The following is a 20,693-nucleotide window of genomic DNA, read 5'->3' on the forward strand; positions in this document are numbered from 1 at the left end:
CTCAACATAATAAAAGTTACATATGAAAAGCCCACAGCTAAAATCAAACTCATTGGTGAAAGCTTGAAAGTCTTTCCTCTATGATAGGTACAAGACAAGGGTGTCCATTCTCATCATTTCTATTGAACATAGAATTCCTAGCTAGAGCAATTATGTAAGAAAAAGAAATAAAAGGCATTCAAATAAAAAAGGAAGAAGTAAAATTATCTCTGTTTACAGATAACATGATCTTAAATGCAGAAAACCCTAATGACTGTGAACGAGCACACATGCGTGCGCACACACACACACACCCATTAGAACAAATAAATCCAGCAAAACTGCAAGACACAACGTCACACACAGAAATCAGTTGCATTTCCATACAGCAAAAATGAGTAATCCATAAAGAAAATTAAGAAGACAATCCCATTTGTAATAGTATCAAACAGAATAAAATACCTAGAAATAAATCTAACCAAGAAAGTGAAAGACTTGTAATGCTGGAAACTACAAAACACTGCTGAAAGAAATTAAAGACATCCCATATTCAAATTGGAAGACTTACTATTAAGATGTCAATACTACCCAAAATGATCTATACACATCAATGTAATCTCTATCAAAATCCCAATGGCATTTTTTGCAGAAATAGAAATATCTATTCTAAAATTCGTATGAAATCTGTGAGGAACAATCTTAGAAAAGAAGAACAAAACTGGAGGTCTCATACTTCCTGATTTCAAAATATATTACCAAGATATAATAATTGAAATAGTGTGGTACTGGTGTTGAGACAGACATATAGACCAATGGAATAGAATAGAGCCCAGAAACAAACCCTTGCATATGCAGACAAACAATCTTCAACAAGGGTGTCAACACTACTCAATGGGAAAAGGACAGTCTTGTCAGCAAATGGTGCTGGGAAAACTAGATAACCACACACCAAAGAACGAATTTGGGATCCTTACCTTACACCATATTAAAAAATGAACTCAAAAAAGATTAAAAATCTAAACATAACACCCAAAAGTATATAACTCCTAGAAGAAAACATAGGAGAAAATCTTCATGCCTTATCATTGGATTAGGCAATGATTCTTGAAAATGGATGCCAAAAACACAGGTAACAAAACAAAAAATAGATAAATGGGACTACATCAAATTTTAAACCTATGCTCAAAGGACACCTCAAAGAGTGAAAAAAACTATAGAATAATAGAAAATATTTGTAAATCGCATATTTGATGAAAGATTAATACCCGAAATAAATAAAAAAATTCTTACAATCCAACAAAAAATAACCTGATTAAAAAATGGGCTAAAGACTTGAATAGACAACTTCTCCAAAAATGATATACAAATGGCCAAAAGTATATGGAAAGATGCTCAAAACCACTAACCATTAGAGAAATGCAAATCATAACCATGAGATATCACCTCACACACATTAAGATGGCTATAAAAAATATGGCTATTATTAAAAAAACAGAAATTAATAAATGTTGGTGAGAATGTGGAGAAATCAGAACTTTTGTACATTGTTGGTAGGAATGTAAAATGGTGCAACCACTAAGCAAAACAGTATGGCAGTTCCTCAAAAAATTAAAAATACAATTACCATATGATCCAGCAACCCCACTTTTGGGTATATATTCAAAAAAATTAAAACCAGGATCTCAAACAGACATTTGCACATTCACATTCACAGCAGCATTATTCACAATAGTCAAGAGGTAGGAGCACTCCAAGTATACATCGACAGATGCATGGATAAACAAAATGATATGCAGTATATACATACAATGGAATATTATTCAGCCTTAAAAAGAAAGGAAATTCTGACACATGCTACATGGATGAACTTTGAGGACACGGTGCTAAGTGCACTAACCCAGTCACAGAAAGATATATTGTAGGACTCCTCTTATATGAAGTAGTCAAATTCATAGAAACAGAAAGTAGAATGGTGGTTACCAGTGTCCAGGGCAAGGGGAAAGAGGGAGAGCTGTTACACAATGAGTACTGAGTAATTTTGCAAGATGAAAAAGTTCTGGAGATCTGCTGTCCAACATTATGAATATACTTTACTGAACTGTAAACTTAAAAATGGTTATTAAGATTCCAGGCTTTACGTTTTTTTGGGTTTTCTTACCACAAAATTTAAAAAAAAAAAAAGATAAATTGTGAAACAAAATAAACTTTAGAATCAAGATCACAAAAAATCCCAAAATATGAAAAATCTTTTTTTTAATTATATGTAAACATACCCTCCACACACCAAGAACTCATTTGAAGCTCGTCTGCCAGCAGTTCCCATTGGCATATCATCTAAAACAAAAAGAGAAAAACACAGTCAATTCTGCTATACCACCAGCTTAAAAAAATGTAAATTATTCTTATATGATTCTTAGGAAACAATTTGAGAATGACCATTTGCTTAAGTAGAATTTCATGCATGAATAACAATAGGTGAACACAGAACATTGCACCCAGCTGAATTCATAGGCTGCAACCCTTTCAATGCCCACTTCTATAAGCAAATACCACGTCTTTTCAAAGTAAAGTGTCATATTTATTGCAGTGTTTACATATTTCTTCACCATTTAACATGTGCAAAAATTGTGTCACTGTTTTATCATGTTCCTTTTAATGTGTCACTGACAAAGGTTTTGAGTGTTGTACCCCTAATCCCAATTTACACATAAACTCTGTGATTGTTACTAGACAGTTTGCAGGTTGTGGTGATTTTTAGGAACGTGTATATCACATTCTAGCACAACTGACTAAACAAAGTCCACTTCACTCCTGCATAACACTCTCCTGGGTCTTGCTGGGTTGTTGTCATGGAAGCTGGGGCCTCTTAGACATGCCACAGGCCATCTTCACCTACTCCTCCTTCATTTGTATATGGGAAGAGTGGAGCTCAGAAGGGGGACTCCTCATTCCTTGTCACTGTTATATCCAGTACATCACATTGCCCTGTGTGATTTTAAATGGCTATAAAAGAATCATTAATATGTGTTGATGTGAAATCACAGTGTTGACCAAATAATATAACTTTTTTTAAAAAAGCTTTTATTTATTTTAAGTGTGTTTTTCTAGGACCCATCAGTTCCAAGACAAGTAGTTTTTTCAATCTAGTTGTGGAGGGCGCAGCTCACAGTGGCCCATGTGGCGATAGAACTGGCAACCTTGTTGTTAAGAGCACCGCACTCTGACCAACTGAGCTAACCGGCTACCCAAATAATATAAATTTTAAAAAATAAAATAAACTATGCTGCTAACCTATGCTCAAAAGGGGGGGGGGGGATCACAAATATCCCTTTGAGTAGCCTCAAATCGGAATTTAGAAATACATTTATTTTGGCAAATCTCAGGTTCCCGCTCTTATAAAGTTTATATTCTAGTACTGAAAGAAAGCAATAATGTCAGGTAGTGATAAGAGATGTAAAGAAAAATAAATAAGGATAAGGGGATAAACAAAAGTGGGACAAGGAAGCTCAGTCAATTTTAAAGACAATAGCTGCCCACAGGAGAATGGGAGGAAACAGGGTAGACAGTGTACAGAGACTGAAGCTGGATTTCACTAAGTATACTTCACTTCGTATCTTTGAGTTTGAAACCATACATAATTACGAAACAAAATTAAATCAAAAGAAAAGAATAATCCCTAGGAATCAAAAGTAAAACAAAGCAAAGGAGCCTAACCATACATCAATTCGGTAGCATAATAACCTAAAGTGCATTATTTCAAGAGACTAAAACTCAGTAATTTGATAGGACATTCCTACAGACAAAAAGACCCACAAAAAGTTTCTAAATGTTGTTGTAGTAATCATATTGTTAGTGTGATACCATATTGCTATTTTGAAACTATAGGAAAAGAGCCTAAACTCACAAAGGCAAGAAGAACAGAAAAGTCAACAGCCACAAAAACTTGGAAGTTAGAAATTTAATGTAAGTGGTATTTGACCTAGCATACCCAAGAAGATAGAACCCCTAGCAAGCAGAAATAAAGCCCAGAAGTAAACCAATTTATACCAGATTCCCAAAAGTCTGAGTAATTAGCAGTACCAGATGACTTTCAAAATGGCATTGAGGGCAGGACTGAAAGGATTATTTTAAAGTCAATTTGGAAGCAGTTAGAATTTTATATCCTTTCCCCAGCTCTGTGCAGATAGGCAACACCCATTCCCCCACTACAGGAAAAGAATGCATGTTTATACCTGGGACAGAATAAAACAGAAGGTCTCTACTGCAGAACACCAGGCGGAAATGAAGACAGCAGTATATAATGAGAAATGGTTGGGGGAAAGGAGATTAGTAAGAGAAATTTTACACACTGACTATTGAGATCTCTAGGCTTTTCCCCGTTTGGCTCATTCCTATGGTATCAGGTATATACTCTTTAGGCAGAAGAGTGGCTGAGTCATCTCTGGGGGATCTGAGAAGTACCCCCAAAAGGAAGCAGTCCAAGTCAGTGAACTCAGCTGTATTATCCATGCAGAGGCTCACTATCTGTAAGACCTACCATATACAGAATTTTCAAACAACATTTTAATTTTCCATTCTTAATTATGAGCATACAACAATCATCAAATATCCAAGGAAAGAATCTAATGTGAAAACCAGACTCCAAAACAAACTAGTGGGGGAAAAAAGAACAAAAATGTATCTCAAGGAACAGTTAAATATATGCATTTAATGTCCTCAAATATAAAACAAAATAATGCACCCTAAAGTAAGAACAATAATATTCAGAGGGAGGCAAAAAGAGCTTCCGAAAATTCAACATATGAGAGCATAAATGAAAAACTCAACAGAAGAGTTAGAAGAAAACATTTTTAAAAATTTCCCTAAAACTATAGCAGGAAGGCAAAAACATGAAAAATCAGACAAAAAAAGATAAAATCAGAGAAGGGTATTCAGGTATTTGTTATATTATTATTATTTTTAAATTGTAGAGATGTTTTAAATGTGTTATAAGGGCCTTCCAGTTCCTAGTTTCCCATAAGGAACTTGAAAATTGGCATTCCATCTTAACAAGCAAAATCGGCATTCCCTCTTAACAAGCAAAAAGCTGAAAAGACTGAAAAATCAACAACTCTTCTTGGATTGAAAAGACAGGGGAGGACCAGGACAAACCAATGCCCCCAAGATTGGAGAAACAAACATGCAAATACAGGGAGGTCTGGCTTACCTGAGAAGAGACTACCAGCAGAAACCTCCTCGGAAATCAGAGCCAGGACAGAAAAGCCTGAACCATCACTGACATTCTGCTGGAGTCTCGGTGCAGACAACTCTGAGTTAAAAACTCCAGGAGGACCCAGAGAGAGACTCACAATATCATCAGATTTACCTCCAGTAGCTTGATCAGATTCTCAAAGTAAATATCAGAGAAAAATCCCTTCCTGCTTCCGGCAGGGAGAGGGAAAAGAAAATATTTTTAAGTATGTCACAGCATTCTGATCTTAACAAGACCTGGCCTCAGGGGTAACTAGTTAATCAGAGGTTAATCTGCTCAAGTTAAGCTCGGAGCCTAACTGACCTGGGGGAAAGAAAGTACCCAACTCCAGTCCCCACTAGCCATCCTGCGCCAGGAAACTGGAAAATATTTGTGAAGTTCAGACCAGACGCTCACTAAAAGACTGAGACCTAATCATATGCCTAGAAACGCTGGCCCTCCCCCACAACTCACCACTACATTACTAAAGGTCTACCTACAGCAGTTCCTTTCACCAGGTACCTCATGTAAAGCTATCAAGAAAAAATTACAAGGCATACCAAAAAGCAAAAACACAATCTGAAGAGACAAAGTATGAGAACCAGACATGGCCTGGATGTTAATGTTATCAGACCAGGAATTTAAAAGTATGGTTGATACGCTAAGGGCTCTAATGGAAAAATTAGACAGCATGCAAGAACAGATGGGCAATATAAGCAGAGAGATGGAAATCCTAAAAATGAACCAAAAAGGCTAGATCAAAAACAACAACAAGACTGTAACAGAAATGATGGGCTTATTAGTAGACTGCAGGCAGAGGAAAGAATCTCTGAGCTAAAAAACACATCAACAGAATCCTTGAAAACCAAAAAAAAACAAAGAGAAGAAAGACTTAACCAGAACAGAGTATCCAAGGTCTGTGGGACAACTACACAACACAAGGTGTGACATACGAGCAACGCGATTATCAGAAGGAGAATAAAGAGAGAAAGTAACAGAAGGAAATATTTGAAACAATAATGACTGAGAATTTCCCCCAAATTAATGTCAGACAACAAGCCACAGATCCAGGAAGCTCAGAGAACACCAAACAGGATAAATGCCTAAAACAACTATAGTCATGCACCGCTTAACAACAGGGATACACTCTGAGAAATGCGTGGTTAGGTGATTTCATCATTGTGCAAACATCACAGAGTGCACTTACACAAACCTAGATGGGGCACCCACTACACACCTAAGCTATATGGTATATATCGTATTGCTCTGTGAGGGAAGAAAAATAATTTTCCCTCTAGCTCTTCTGGGTTCTTGGTTAAGACATCCCTGTAATAAAAGACAGATTCACAGGAGAAAAACAAACAAGCTTAATAACAACATATATCTCCTGTATACCTGGGAGAGACCAAGGAAAACTGAGTAACTCGCCAAAGTGGCTGAAGCCACCATCTTATATAGGTACCATCTTCAGCTGGAGACAAAAGAAAATTTGTGGGGTGGGAGGAGTCAGTTATGGGAGGTGACCAAGAAAAGCACCGTCAACAAAGGTAAGGTTGTTGTGCAGATTTAAGTCCCTGTCTTCTGCACTGATAAGAGTTTCTGGAGATAAGGTCATTCCCCCTTCTACCTGACACGCCAGGGATACATTACAAATGGAGCTTTCCCTTACAAATGTAAGTAGCTTTTACAGAGGGTAACTTTTATTTGGTTTTCAGAACTTCTCCCATGTCTGTTGTTTCTTAGAATTAACAGCCTAAAATAATCCTTATACAAAAGAGACATATTTTGGGGTGACAAATTCTGTTGCCCTACAGTTACTAGGATAAAAACCTGTACAGCATGTTATTGTACCCTGTAGGCAACTGTAATACAATGGCACTTATTTAACACATTGTGCTAAGACATCATAATGGCTAAGACATTGATAGGCAACAGGAATTTTTCAGATCCATTATAATCTTAGGGCCCACCTGGGTATATGTGGTCCATTACTGACCAAAACAACAAAATGTGGTGCATGACTGTACACCTAGGCATATTATTTTCAAATAACAGAAAATCAAAAATAAAGAAAAAATCCTGAAAAATGCCAGGGAAAATGAACATTATACCTATAGAAGAACAAAGATAAAAACTACATCTATTTCTCCTCAGAAACCATGCAAGCAAGAAGAGTGGAGTGAAATATTTAGTGTTGAGAGAAATAAACCACCAACTTAGAAAAGTTGTACCTTGAAAAATTATCCTTCAAAAGTGAAGGAAAAATAAAAGATTTTCTCAGGCAAATAAAAATTGAGGGTATTTGTTGCCACTACATTGGCCTTGCAAAAAATGTTGAAAGAAATTCTTTAGAGAGAAGGAAAATAACATAGGTCAGGAAATCGGATCTACAAAAAGAAAGGAAGAGCACTAAAGAAGGAATAAGTGAAAGTAAAATAAAAACTTTTATTTTTCTTATTTTTAAATGATCGAACAGATAACAGTTTTTTCAAAATAATAACAATGTATTCAGTTATGTATGCTTATGTAAATATCTTATGTGTACATATATATTTATGAATGCTTATATATAAGCAAAATTAATAACAGCAATGATACAAGGGACAGGAGGAAGGAATGAGGATTATTTTGTTATTGTAATGTACACTACCCTTGAAGTAGTATAGTGTTATTTGAAAGGGGACTTTAATAAATATACATTGCAAATTCTAGGGCAACCACTAAAAAAAGTTTTAAGAAGTATAATTGATATGCGAAGAAAGGAAAAGACATGAAATAATAAATACTCAATTAGAAGAAAAGGCAGAAAAAGAGTGGAAGACAAAAATAGAAACAAAGAACAAAGACAATGAATAGAAAAATGTGACAAATATGGTAGATATTAATTTAACTATATCAACAATCATGTTTAACATCAATGCTCTAAATGTTCCAAAAGACAAGGATTTCAGAGTGGATCAAAACAATGACCCAACTATATGTTGTCTATAAGAAACTCAACTTAAAACATAAAGACACATATAGATTAAAAGTAAATGGGTGGAAAAAATAGACCATGCTAGCTAACATTCATCAAAAAGAAGCAGCAATAGCTATATTAATTTCAGACAGAGCAGACTTCAAATTAAGAAAAGTTATCAGAGATAAAGAAAGGCATTACATAATGATACAATCATATTTACATAAATTCATCAAGAAGACATAACAATTCTTAACATGTATACCCCTAACAACAGAGTCAAACCATGTAAGGCAAAAACTGATAGAACTGCAAGGACAAACAGATGAATCCACTATTAGAGTTGGAGACTTCAACAACCCTCCCTCAAAAATGGACAGATCCAGCAGACAAAAAATCAGGAAGGACATAGCTGAACTCAATAACACCTCAATAGAATTGACGTCTATAGGTTACTTCATCAACAACAATAGAATACACATTTTTTTTCAAACTCACATGGAACATTCACCATGACAGACTACAGTCTGGACCATAAAACACACCTTAACAAATTTAAAAGAATAAAAATCATACAATGTCTGCTCTCAGATCACAATGGAACAAAAATAGAAAATAATTAACAGATAACTGGAAAATTCCAAAATATGTGGAGATTAAACAACACACTTCTAAATAACACATGGGTCAAAGAACAAATCTCAAAAAAAAATTTTAAATATTCTGAACTAAATGAAAATGAAAATACAACTCATCAATATTTGTGGGAAACAGCAAAAGCAGTGCTTAAAGGGCAATTTATAGCATTGAATGCACATATTAGAAAACAAAAAAAGCTCTAAACTCAATAATCTATCTTTCTACCTTAGGAAACTAGAAAAAGAAGAGCAAATTGAATCCAAAGTAAACAGAATAAAGAAATAAGAATTAGAGTAGAAATCAATGAAACTGAAAATAGGAAATCAATAAAATCAACAAAACCAAAAGTTGGTTCTTTGAAAAGATTAAAAAAAAAAATCAATAAACATCTAGCCAGTCTAACTAAGAAAAAAAAGAGAGGGGACACAGATTGTTAATATCAGAAATGAAAGAGGGGACATCACTATAGATCCCACTGAAATTAAAAAGATAATTAAAGACTACTATGAACAACTCTATGCCCACAAATTTGATAACCTAAATGAAATGCACCAATTCTGTGAAATACACAATTTGCCAAACTCACACATGAAGAAATAGACAATATAAATAGGTCTATATGTATCAAAGAAATTAAGTAAATAATTAATGACCTTCCAAAATAGAAAGCACCAGGCCCAGACGTATTCTTTGGTGAATTCTACCAAACATTTAAGGAAAAAAATTGTACCAAATCTCTATCTACAATCTCAGGGAACAGAAACAGAGGAAGTCCTTTCTAATTCATTCTATGAGGCCAGCATTACCCTAATACCAATCCAGACAAAGAGATTACAGGAAAAGAAAACTACCAATAGCTCTCTTGAACACAGATGCAAAAATCTTCAACAAAATATTACCAAAGTGAATCCAATAATGTAGAAAAAGAATTAGACATCATGACCAAATGGGAATTACCCCAGATATGCAAGGCTGTTTCAACATTTAAAAATCAATCAATGTAATCTTTCACATCAGTAGACTAAAAAGGAAAAAGTCACATGATCATAACAATAGATGCAGAAAAAGCATTTGACAAAATCCAACATTCACATTTATGATAAAAACTCTTGATAAACTAGAAATAGAGGGGACCTGTCTGAATGTGGTAAAGAATATATACAAAAAGCTAGAGCTAATATCATCCTTAAAATGGTAAGAAACTCAGTTTTCCCACTAAAATCAGGTGAAAAAACAAGAGTGTCTTATCTCACCACTCCTTTTCTGCACTGCACTGGAAGTCCTTGCTAACGCAATAGGTCAAGAAAAGGAAGTGAAAGGTATACAGGTTGGGAAGGTAAATATAAAATGACTGCTGTCTGCAGATGACATGACTTTCTATGTAAAAAAATCTGAACGAACTGACAAGAAAACTCCTGGCACTAATAAATGATTATAGCAAGGTTGCAGGATACAAGGTTAATATAAAAAGCCGATTGCTTTCCTATGTATCAACAATGAATAAGTGGAATTTGAAATTAAAGATACAACACCATTTACATTAGCACTCCAAAAAATGAAATATTGAGATATAAATCTAACAAAATATGTATGTGATTTGAGGAAAACTATAAAACTCTGATGAATGAAATCAAAGAAGAACTAAATAAATGGAGAGATATTCCATGTTCATGAATAGGAAGACAATATATATAACAATATATTGTTAAGATATCAATTCTTCCCAATTCAACCATTATTCTCCACCCCTCCTCTTTCACAAAGACACAACTATTTAAAAATTATAATATAGATACATAGACCAATGAATGGAATAGAAAACCTTAAAACAAATGCAATCCTGTATATAAATCTAACAAATTTGGAATTGCGTATCTGTGGAGAAAGAACAGACTATTCAATAAATAATGCTGGAATAATTGATAGATCCCTACCTTATTCCATCTACAAAAATGAATTCTAGGTAAAATTAAATATGAAAAAAATAATTAAAGAACTGTAGAAGGTTCCATTATAACAGTGGGCAGCATGGCAGAGACTACTAGTTGCCTACAACTTGTTTGTACCAATATTTTATAAAGTTGAAGCTGTATATATCTAGAGTATCCACTTGGAAGAAATTCTGGCAAAAGGATATCTGCTATAATACATTTTGAACAGTGAAAAGGCAGAAATAATTCAAGTAACCATCAACAGAGAAATGAATAAACTGTGGTTTAGTGGTACTATAAAATCCAGATATTAAAATGAGCTAGATACACATCTAGATATGAATCTAGATACATAGCAAAAATATATGAATAAAAAATCAAACTCAGAAACATTCCATATAGCATTTATTTAAAACTAAAACTACAAAAGTATGTTATTTATGGCTATAGGCATCTGTAGAAGTATAAAAATATCTACAAGAATATATCTCTGACAAGAGCAGGATGAGGAAAGGGACTTTAGCTGTACCTACAGCTTTTTATATCTTTAAAAAAGACATATAAAACAAAATAAATACACATAAATAAAATTGGCATAAATAAAATTAGCATAATGGGTGATTTGAGTACCTGCTCAATTATTTTCTGTCTGAAATAATTCATAATTTTCAAAGTTTGGTTACTTTTTTAAATGAAATAAAGCTACTGTACTGGATGATTTTTAAAGGTAACTCCCAGTTCTTATAGCACTGATCATAAACTGCCACGTACTATTGCTGTGATGTCCATGTTTTCCCTCCCTAACCAATAAATCCCGAAGTGTGTTAGATCCAGGGATTATGAACCTTCACAACAACTAGCACAGTGTATAACATAAGAAACTATTAAATAAGTATTTGATAAACAACTAAATAGACCTCTTGATAGAAATTTCTCCAACCATCTGTACCTGCACATAATCAACTTGATATTATTCAATTATTAATCAAATTTCCAGCTTTTCTGATCTTATTCCTTCACAACCAAACCTACAGTTCCTTCTTTTTTTAATGGTTTTATCTAATTTCTCTTTTTTGTAGGTTTTCTGGTATCCTTCACTATTCCTCAGAACACTGACTTTACTTAGTCAACTTAAATTCATCTCCCTTTATAAAAATTCTTCCTATATATTTATGAAGCTCATTCCTGAATTTATGCCATTATCTTCTGAAGGACATCCAGATTGTTTTAAGACTCCTTTGACTCAGATTTTTTTCCAAAAGAGGTCTTCCTTTAATTCCTTTCCTTAAATTTAATTTAATTTCTTTCATTTTGCTGGCTTCCATATTTCTTTAGATACAAACAGAATTTGAGATCATTTCCTATAGTTTTCATCTACCTTTAGAATCCAAAGTTATTGTTTTATAGAAGATGACAGCAGATTTTAGAAAGGTTGGTATATAATTCTGGGAATTCAAACAACTAAATAAAATGTCCATGTGAAAAGGGTCTGTACACAAGACAGCATGATATAAAGGTTAAGGAAACAAACAAACAAACAAAAAAACACTAGTCAAGTAAATTAAGAAATAGAATGTGTACAAGCAGAAAAGATTCTCACATGAGTGGTCTGACGAGATGTTGTGTGGAACCAAAACAAAGTCATCCGTGTCACAAGAAGAGTTCTTGCTACTAGTACTGGCAGAGTCTTTGGACACTTGTAGGTAGTTGGGAGGACCCAGTGGTGGGGAGGATAAGTTTTCTTCATGAATATGCTGCATATCTGGAAGGGACTAAAATTAACAACATAAAATTAAAACTGGCCTAATAATAAAGTGCAAGTCAGAACAGCCATTAGACTAAAGAATTTTTTTTTTTCATAAAAGTGGGCATAAAGTTCAATTCCATCTAAAATCTCAAAAAATCTCTTTGGAAAATCTTTCCCTTAGAAAAGCACAGTTCCAAATGTCTTAGAATAAAGACTTCTTAAATGTTTTCCAAAAGTGACACTTAAAATAGTATCATACCACTTATCACATGTGCTTGTCTGCCGCTCCTGAAATTTTTGAGAAGGCGAGTTTTTATCATCTTAACATCCCCCGTTTCAGCTCGAGGCCTGCCAAAGCAGACACTCAATAATTGTTCACTTAATGACTAAAACAAAATGTCCCAAAACTTTAGTGACATCCTACACACACACAAAGTTTTAAATTTCCAATGAAGAAAACATTATAAACAGCAAAGCAAGAAATTATATTATGTAAAAAAGTAAATAAATAAATAAAAATAACTGCATTTAGCCTAGAGATTTATTTACCCTCACAGAAAGAATGATTTTCAAAACCTTACAGGTGTGGGTGTATTCCTTTTGTTTTTCTTTTGTTAGGGGGAGGAGCTAGTTTGTGGGAGATAGGACAGGAAGGGAAGGAAAGCATATAAATATATTTAAACAAATACTTAGGCATAAGTAGCCATTTATCTTTTGGCACTTGCCTAGTTAAAGGCCTCCAGTGACAACTCTAATGTCTTGATTATACAATGGTTTTCTAAAACAATGAACTGTGTTAAGTCTCCATTAGCCTGTTTAACTTTTGTTTCTATTGAAAAAAAGAAAAAATACTACATAATGTTCTTTAAAACCAACTCTTAAATACCCAATTCATTGCTGGTGCTCCTCTGAATGTCGCTGTGCAATTAAATCAGTTTCAAATCTCAATCACTTCTTTTTGTGCATTTGTGCATATACATGAAGTGAAATCTCCTGATCTCTTTTTGAAGAGAACTTAACGTCTCAAAGCTATAAAGGGAAAAGAAGATGGAAGGACTAACTTTACTGAACATCACCTATGGGCTAGGCACAGTTAAGAGCTTTCCATGTATTATCTAACTTTAGCCCCATTCTGAAATCCATTTCATTTTTAAATAAACAAAACTCAGAAGATTAGGAAATTTGCCCAAGATCACACAACTGAAAAGTAGTCGAGTTTAGATGTGATGCCCAGTATACACGTATACACAACTTCTTTCTAGTGGCTTAGGCAGAAACTTTCTGAATATCTTCCTCTGCTATTTATAAAATTATCTGCATCCACAACCATCTTGGTGCTACTCCTTGCATTCAAAGCTAATCTCTACTCCTGTGTTCTAATTCCATTAGCCTCCACTTCCAAGGACCTAGATCAACTCCCCTCTGCTCCTGACACTTTCACCGTCTCTCTTTAGTCTAGCTTTTTCTCTTCCAAACATAAACATATTTAATTTTCTCACATTTCAAATCCCTGAAACCCTCTCAGTTACGGTCTTCTCTCACTTCTTCACAGTGCTTCTTGAAATTATTTTCACTGCAGTGTAAGAAATTATCTTACACTGCATTTGTAAGGGATACAAATTCCTCACCTCCCATGTATCCCTTAACCTACCATAATCCATTTTCTGCCTTCAACCCTCCAATAAAATTGCCTTTATTAAGCTTACCAATAACTCTCATTGCCAAGTCCTGTGGACACTTCCTCTATTCCTTAAGTTTCTTGAATTCTCTGCTGTACCTGCACTGTACACCATTCTTTTCTTGACACTCTACCCCTTTATTCAGTGACCCTGCTCTCTCTTGCTTTTCCTCTTACTTCTTAGTCTCTGTTATGGGTATCTGCTTCTCATTTGCCCCTTAAAGGACAGGAGGAGATTATGGAATTCCCTGAGGTGCCACCCTGGAACCTCTACTCCTCATACTTTTTATACTGACCCTAGCGATCATAGTCACCCTACCTTCAAGCATCTACCTATGCTTCCTCTCTCCCTCCTGCATCTCCTCACTCGTCCTGTCAGCACTGCATTCTGCTCTTCCCCAAAGCCTTGCTTCTGTTTTGCTCTCCTTTTCAGTGCCACCTCATCCAGCAAAGAACCCCAACATGCTCTCTCCAGTCAAAGTAACTTCGAGCTCAATGTCCCTCCTACTGGTCCACTCTTTCTCACCCCTTGGTCATTCTACCATCCCACAGGCTTCTTTATTCTCACTCTCCCACACCTCTTCCACAATCAACTCCTTCCCTGTTCTTTCTCTAGCACAGGCTTTGCTTTCCATATTATGTACCACATTGCATCAAATACATACCTCATAACAATATCTACAGTTTGTCAAGTACTCACTGTGGCTAGGCACCTGGCACATATTACCACATTTTGCCCTTCAAGCAAAGGTTAACAAGCCCAAAGCTACAGATGAGGAAGCCACTGTCCAGCTCTGGAGCTGACTTGCCCAATGTTACAGAGGGAACAAGCAGCAGGACCAGCACTGAAGTTTTGCTGGCTCCAAATAAAGCCTATGGTCATTCCATGCCAATACCACTTCCTCTACATTTATTCCCAATCATTCCAAATCCAGTGTTTTGTATAATATTCCAAACTAAAACAGGAAATATACAACACCTGTTTTTCCTCTTAGTTTTGTCTTATTAGCCCACCTGCTTTTTCTAATGTAGCTTGAGTCTGCAGTGTGGTGCACAAAGGTTTCTGGCTAGTTTTAAGACTCGTCTGCTTGTAATAGGCTTTTTAGCATCTGCTTTGGCTATGGGCTATCAGATTTCCATGGAAAATAATAATAATAATAATAATAATAATAATAATAATAATAGTAGTTGCCACTTCCTGAGTATAAGTGCTTCTTGTGCATTTATCCTTTTAAAACCCCACGAAGTAGGTAAATAATACTCACTTTAGATATGAGAAACAGGCTAAGAGAGATTAAGTCACTTATCCTAGTTAACATAGCAAGTAAGGATTGTGGAAGCTCCGAAACCCCATTGATTTAAACCTCAGAGGAGCCTCAACCTGCTAATCATACAATCACCTCCTTTCATGGCTCTCCCACCCTTTTGCCAGAATTCAAGAAATTCATGTTGCCAGGATAATCTGGAAAATACAATAGCTGACACAAGAGCCCTTGGACCTTCAGCTTGTAGAGAAGCCTCAAGGTCACAACCCTGCAACAGATTTGAGGGAAGAGTGAGTTTAGAAAAGTACAGCGGAGGGTAACGTAAGACCATAGAGGAGTAGAGTAGGAATAAGTAGTGCCAGAAGTAACCAGAAGTTCTCAGGATCAGGAAGAGGCACTGAGACTAGAGGGAGACAGCCATGGAGGAAATGGCTTGGGAACCTCAATGGCAGGAAGAAGTTCGAGCGGAACAACCGTATAGGGCCAGTCATCACGATTAAGGGAATCTAAAGTCAGTGGAATCTGACTCAAGGGTCCCTCCTCCACCATTGGAAATTCTATGTACAATAAATATTCACACTGTCTATGACATTCAGGTAAAATATGCATTGCCTATCCACCTGTAAGAGGTACTCTGTTTGCGAGTATCATCCTTACCAACCCCCACAGGGCATGAAAAGGTGAGAGTACCATACTCACTGTTCAGAGGAAAACAGCCCAGAAAGGTGACATTTCTTGCTGTAGCTTACACAGCTAAATAAGGGCAGAGGTCCAAACCTAGGTCCATTTGACCCAACAATGCTCTTCCCATAAGCCTCAGCTGCACTAGTAAACACTACACATAAAAAGAATATCCACAATGTATCTGCAGGCTCCATTTGTGAACAGATGAGATAGCACTAACTCTGAAATCATTTTTAATAAAACCAGAACTTACTGGTGGAGAGGCAAAACGACAAGGTGGAGAGCTGCCACAGGAGCTTCCAGAGACAGAGCCAGCATACGTGGGCACTGGGACTGGGCAGGCTGCGGGAAGAAACAAATGAAGAGACACACCACTTTGAGTTAAAGTACATGACTTGGCTAATACAAAAACCTGTTAAAACTACTACATCTTTGTGTTGATCCAAAATTCATATTCTCCTACTATTACAGCTCCCATGGATGAAACTAAAAATGTAGCAATTATTAGAACTATTTCAACTTGGGTTTGGAAGGAAGAACAGAACTGTTATTAAATAAACACAATTACAGGTATTTAAGAAAAGCTCAATAAAATCTTAAGAAGCACAAAAAAAATTAATTTTGCAATACAAAATACTAATTTTTCATTAAGCTTATATTCACTCTTTAGTAAAAATGCAAAAAGTGGGTACTCACATTTTTTTACTGGAACTTGCTCAAGAAAAGGATGGCTAAAAAATGTTTCTGTAATGAAAAATGAGAATGCAACCTTGAAACTGACATGGACCAGCAGACAGGTTAATCTACTAGGTCAATGTAGTCAACATAATGTCCTCGATATCATAAATAATTATTAACTTCTTTATGTTGCCTCCATTTCTTTGAAATGTAAAAGGATATTATTTTTATTAATCATCCATAAAAACTGTCAAATTATAAGTAACTCAATCAATGAAAAATTTTAAATAATTGTGAATTTTCAAAACATCCATTATCAACACCACACATCCTGAGGTAACTGAAGTAGACATGCTCTCTGTGTGTACCATCCTCAGGCAGACAACCCCATGTTGTACTGTACTGTGACTAGGCCCTTGGTAAGCATATTTTTGAACTATGGCTGTTCGGTGTGTCCTAAGAGGAAATCCAGGTAACTGATTTGTACAATAAATCCTATTCTTCTATCCCAGAAGAAGTATTCCTGCAGCTTGTTTCACATTTTTTTAAACCCTGTTAATTTGATTTAATTTCTTCACTATCCACCAAGAACAAAAGCTACACAATAAGCCTGCTAATTAAACAAGTAGGTGACTACATAATAGTTCATTATTTTACTCTCTTTATTTTCCTATAGATGTAAATTATTTTATTATTTCTTTAAAACCCCACAAAGATAATCTCATTTATCATTAAGTCTCTGACTTGTATGATATTAAGTATCACAGAGTAGGCAAGAATAGCACAGCACCAACATGGAACTTATTTGATAATACAAGATCAGGAATAAGCTTAACTCAAATTTAATTTCAATTATCTTCCACTCTGAAGGATCCCATGAGTTTCACTGAAATTAATACCCAAAACCCCTCAAAGTAAATATCAATCACAATACGTGGTAAGGAGTGGAAATGTGGAGGGTTTTTAAGAGAAACATGAGTTTTCTACCTTATTTTTTAGAACAAAAATTAAGATACATATATACATAAATTCTAGTTTGACATGTAAGATTTTTCATGTTGACTACCAAGGACATAATAGGGATGAAACAGAAAAGATATAAATAAAGAAATTAACCGAATGCAAATACTGGAAAACCAGCTTCCAAATCAATTGCTATGGCATAGAAAGTATATAAATATTTAATATGATCTATAATTTTAAAACTATTACCCATGAGTTTGTTTTGCTGTTGACCCGTATTTTTCATGGTTATAAGGTAACTCTCAGTTTATTCTCTCCCTCTTAAAGATAAAAATATTTACCAACTACATGAACTGAAGTTTAATGCCAATTTTATAAAACTTTAAGAAAAAAATATATATAGACTATTTCATCTTTCCTTCTATACAGAAACTGTTAGAGCTATCATCCACTGAGAACATTACTAGGACAATGAACTGATTGCTTCACATACCAATTCCTCATTTACTCCTCACAAGCTTTATGCAAGGTATTATCTTCCTTTTATGGATAAGGAAATCATAGTACATAAAGTTCATGAATCTTCTTCAATGTCAAAAGCTAGTAAGTTGAGGGACTAGAATTCAAACTCCCATCGGTCTTATCCAGAAGCTTATGTGATTTCCATAATATATATTAATAGACCAAAATTCTGAAATAAATTTTTGCAAATTTCTATTATTATAACTATCACTACATAAAAAAGTCAAACACTGGGGCCGTCCCAGTGGCTCAGGCGGTTAGAGCTCCATGCTCCTAACTCCGAAGGCTGCTGGTTCGATTCCCACATGGGCCAGTGGGCTCTCAACCACAAGGTTGCTGGTTTGACTCCCGCAAGGGATGGTGGGCTGTGCCCCCTGCAACTAGAAACGGCAACTGGACCTGGAGCTGAGCTGTGCCCTCCACAACTAAGACTGAAAGGACAACAACTTGAAGCTGAACGGCACCCTCCACAACTAGGATTGAAAGGACAACTTGACTTGGAAAAAAGACCTGGAAGAACACACTGTTCCCCAATAAAGTCCTGTTCCCCTTCCCCCCCCCCAAAAAAAAAAAAAAGTCAAACACTTTTTTTTTTCTGAAAATTTGAAGACCAGGGTTAATTTGGTAAGTATTTTCACTAAACATGTTTTATGGTTTTTCTGGTCTGACATTTTGAAGTCTTGCTGTTTTTACATAAGATTGGTAAGAACAGGCTAACAAACTACCCCCCAAAGAAAGCTGAGGCCCAAACAGTTTTAAGGATGAATGTTCTTTCAAAATCTTCAAGAACTGGATAATCCCCACAATATTAAGCATTTTAAGCTCTTTCATTACAAATAAATTGGTGAAATAGTATTTGAAGAGAGATTGCGATAAAGTACTTTGAGGGAAATTTTTAGCTTTAAATGCTTATATTATAAAAGAGGGCTCCAAATCAATATGAGCTTCCACCTTAAGAATCTAAAATTCTAAGACAGAGGCCATGGCCTCCCAAAGGCACCCACATCCTGCTCTTGCAAAGCCTTGGTGAGAGCCAAGCTGCCACCGAGCACATGTTCACCATGTAAGGAGATGCCCCTCCCTGGCTCCCTAAACCCCATTCTTTGAGGTTACGGACTTTTCTATCAGGATTCTGGGGTGTTTCTCCTCCATTCCTTCTTCCCAGGTCTTTCCCCCAAATAGTTCCCCAGCCTAGACCTCTCCTCTGATATCCAAGTGCCTTTTGACATCTAGTACACTTAGATGTCAAATGGCCATCTTAAATTTAACATGTCCAACCTAAACTCCTAATCTTGCCTTCACAGCCTGCTCTGTCTTCACAGTCTGTCCCATCTCTGTAACTGACAACTCTATCTTTTCAGTTGCTCAGGCCAAAAATCTTGGAGTCATCTTTGGGTCTTCTCTTCTCTCACACCCCACATCCAATTAATCCATAAATGCCGTTGCCTCTACCTCTAAAAAGATCCGGAAGTGAATAACTTCTCACCACGTCCATTGCTGTTATCCCAGTCTAAGCTACTTTATCACTCACCCAGGTAACTGTGATAGTCTCCTGATTAGTCTCCCAGCTTCATCCCACTGCCTTCCTGCCCCTCACCACAGTCTGTTCTCAACAAGCAACCAGGCTGATCCTTTTTAAAACATTAGTCAGATATACTATTCCTCTGCTCAAAATGCTCCTATCGATCTCCATCACACTTGGAGCAGAAGCCCAAGTCTTTAACTGCTTACATGGTATGCTCCCAGCTCTGGGCATTTGTACTGACTATTCACTCTGCCTGGAAAGCTCTTCCCATAGAGATCCACGTGGCTCACCATCTAACATCTGTCAACCAAGTCTTTGTTCAAATGTTACTTTCTCAGAAAGGTCTTCACTGACTACCTTATTTAAAATTTCAATTCCCACCCACTCCCATTTCTCTTCCTTCTTTATATTTTCCCCCACAGTACTTATCACCTTCGAATATAACATATAATTAGAGTTTATAATTTGTTTGTGTCTCTCCCCCACTAGAATATATGCATCACGAGGGCAGGGATTTTGTTTATTACTCTTGTATTATTCTATCCCTCATACTTAGTACACAGCAAGCACTCAATAAATATTTACAAAATAAGTGAAAGAAAAAACAGAAAAAAGTGAAATTGACTTTCATTTTCTTCTGAAACCTCTATAGTATCTTTTTAAAAAATATATTTTCAGAATACACAGAAATCAAATTAGAAAGCATGCAAAATTTGAAACTATTACTTACCAAAGTCCATTCTATCTTTTTGGTTTCTCTGAAGCAAACCCAAAAGGAGATTAGCCAAATAAGGTGATGTTTCTCTGGGGATGCTAAGGGAAAGGAAAAGAAAAACAACCAAAGTGGTGAGTTTATATATACTAACTACACATTTCTAGGAGTCCATCCTAAC

The 20,693-nt window shown here is 35.6% G+C and overlaps 1 protein-coding gene across 1 annotated transcript in view; it reads right to left on the reverse strand.

Annotated features, from left to right (window-relative positions):
* Positions 1-20,693, reverse strand: part of ULK2 (unc-51 like autophagy activating kinase 2) — a 95,598-nt gene that overhangs the window by 47,857 nt on the left and 27,048 nt on the right. Inside the window, exons 10-14 of the mRNA XM_019757412.3 lie at positions 20,531-20,613; positions 16,809-16,856; positions 16,366-16,454; positions 12,339-12,510; positions 2,253-2,313 (exon numbers count right to left, since the gene is read on the reverse strand). Of these exons, the coding sequence (XP_019612971.3) occupies positions 2,253-2,313; positions 12,339-12,510; positions 16,366-16,454; positions 16,809-16,856; positions 20,531-20,613 (453 nt within the window). The remainder of the gene's footprint in view (positions 1-2,252; positions 2,314-12,338; positions 12,511-16,365; positions 16,455-16,808; positions 16,857-20,530; positions 20,614-20,693) is intronic.

Source organism: Rhinolophus sinicus, chromosome 12, assembly GCF_057876585.1.
Source record: "Rhinolophus sinicus isolate RSI-liver-muscle chromosome 12, RSI-T2T, whole genome shotgun sequence".
Classification (NCBI taxonomy): Eukaryota; Metazoa; Chordata; class Mammalia; order Chiroptera; family Rhinolophidae; genus Rhinolophus; species Rhinolophus sinicus.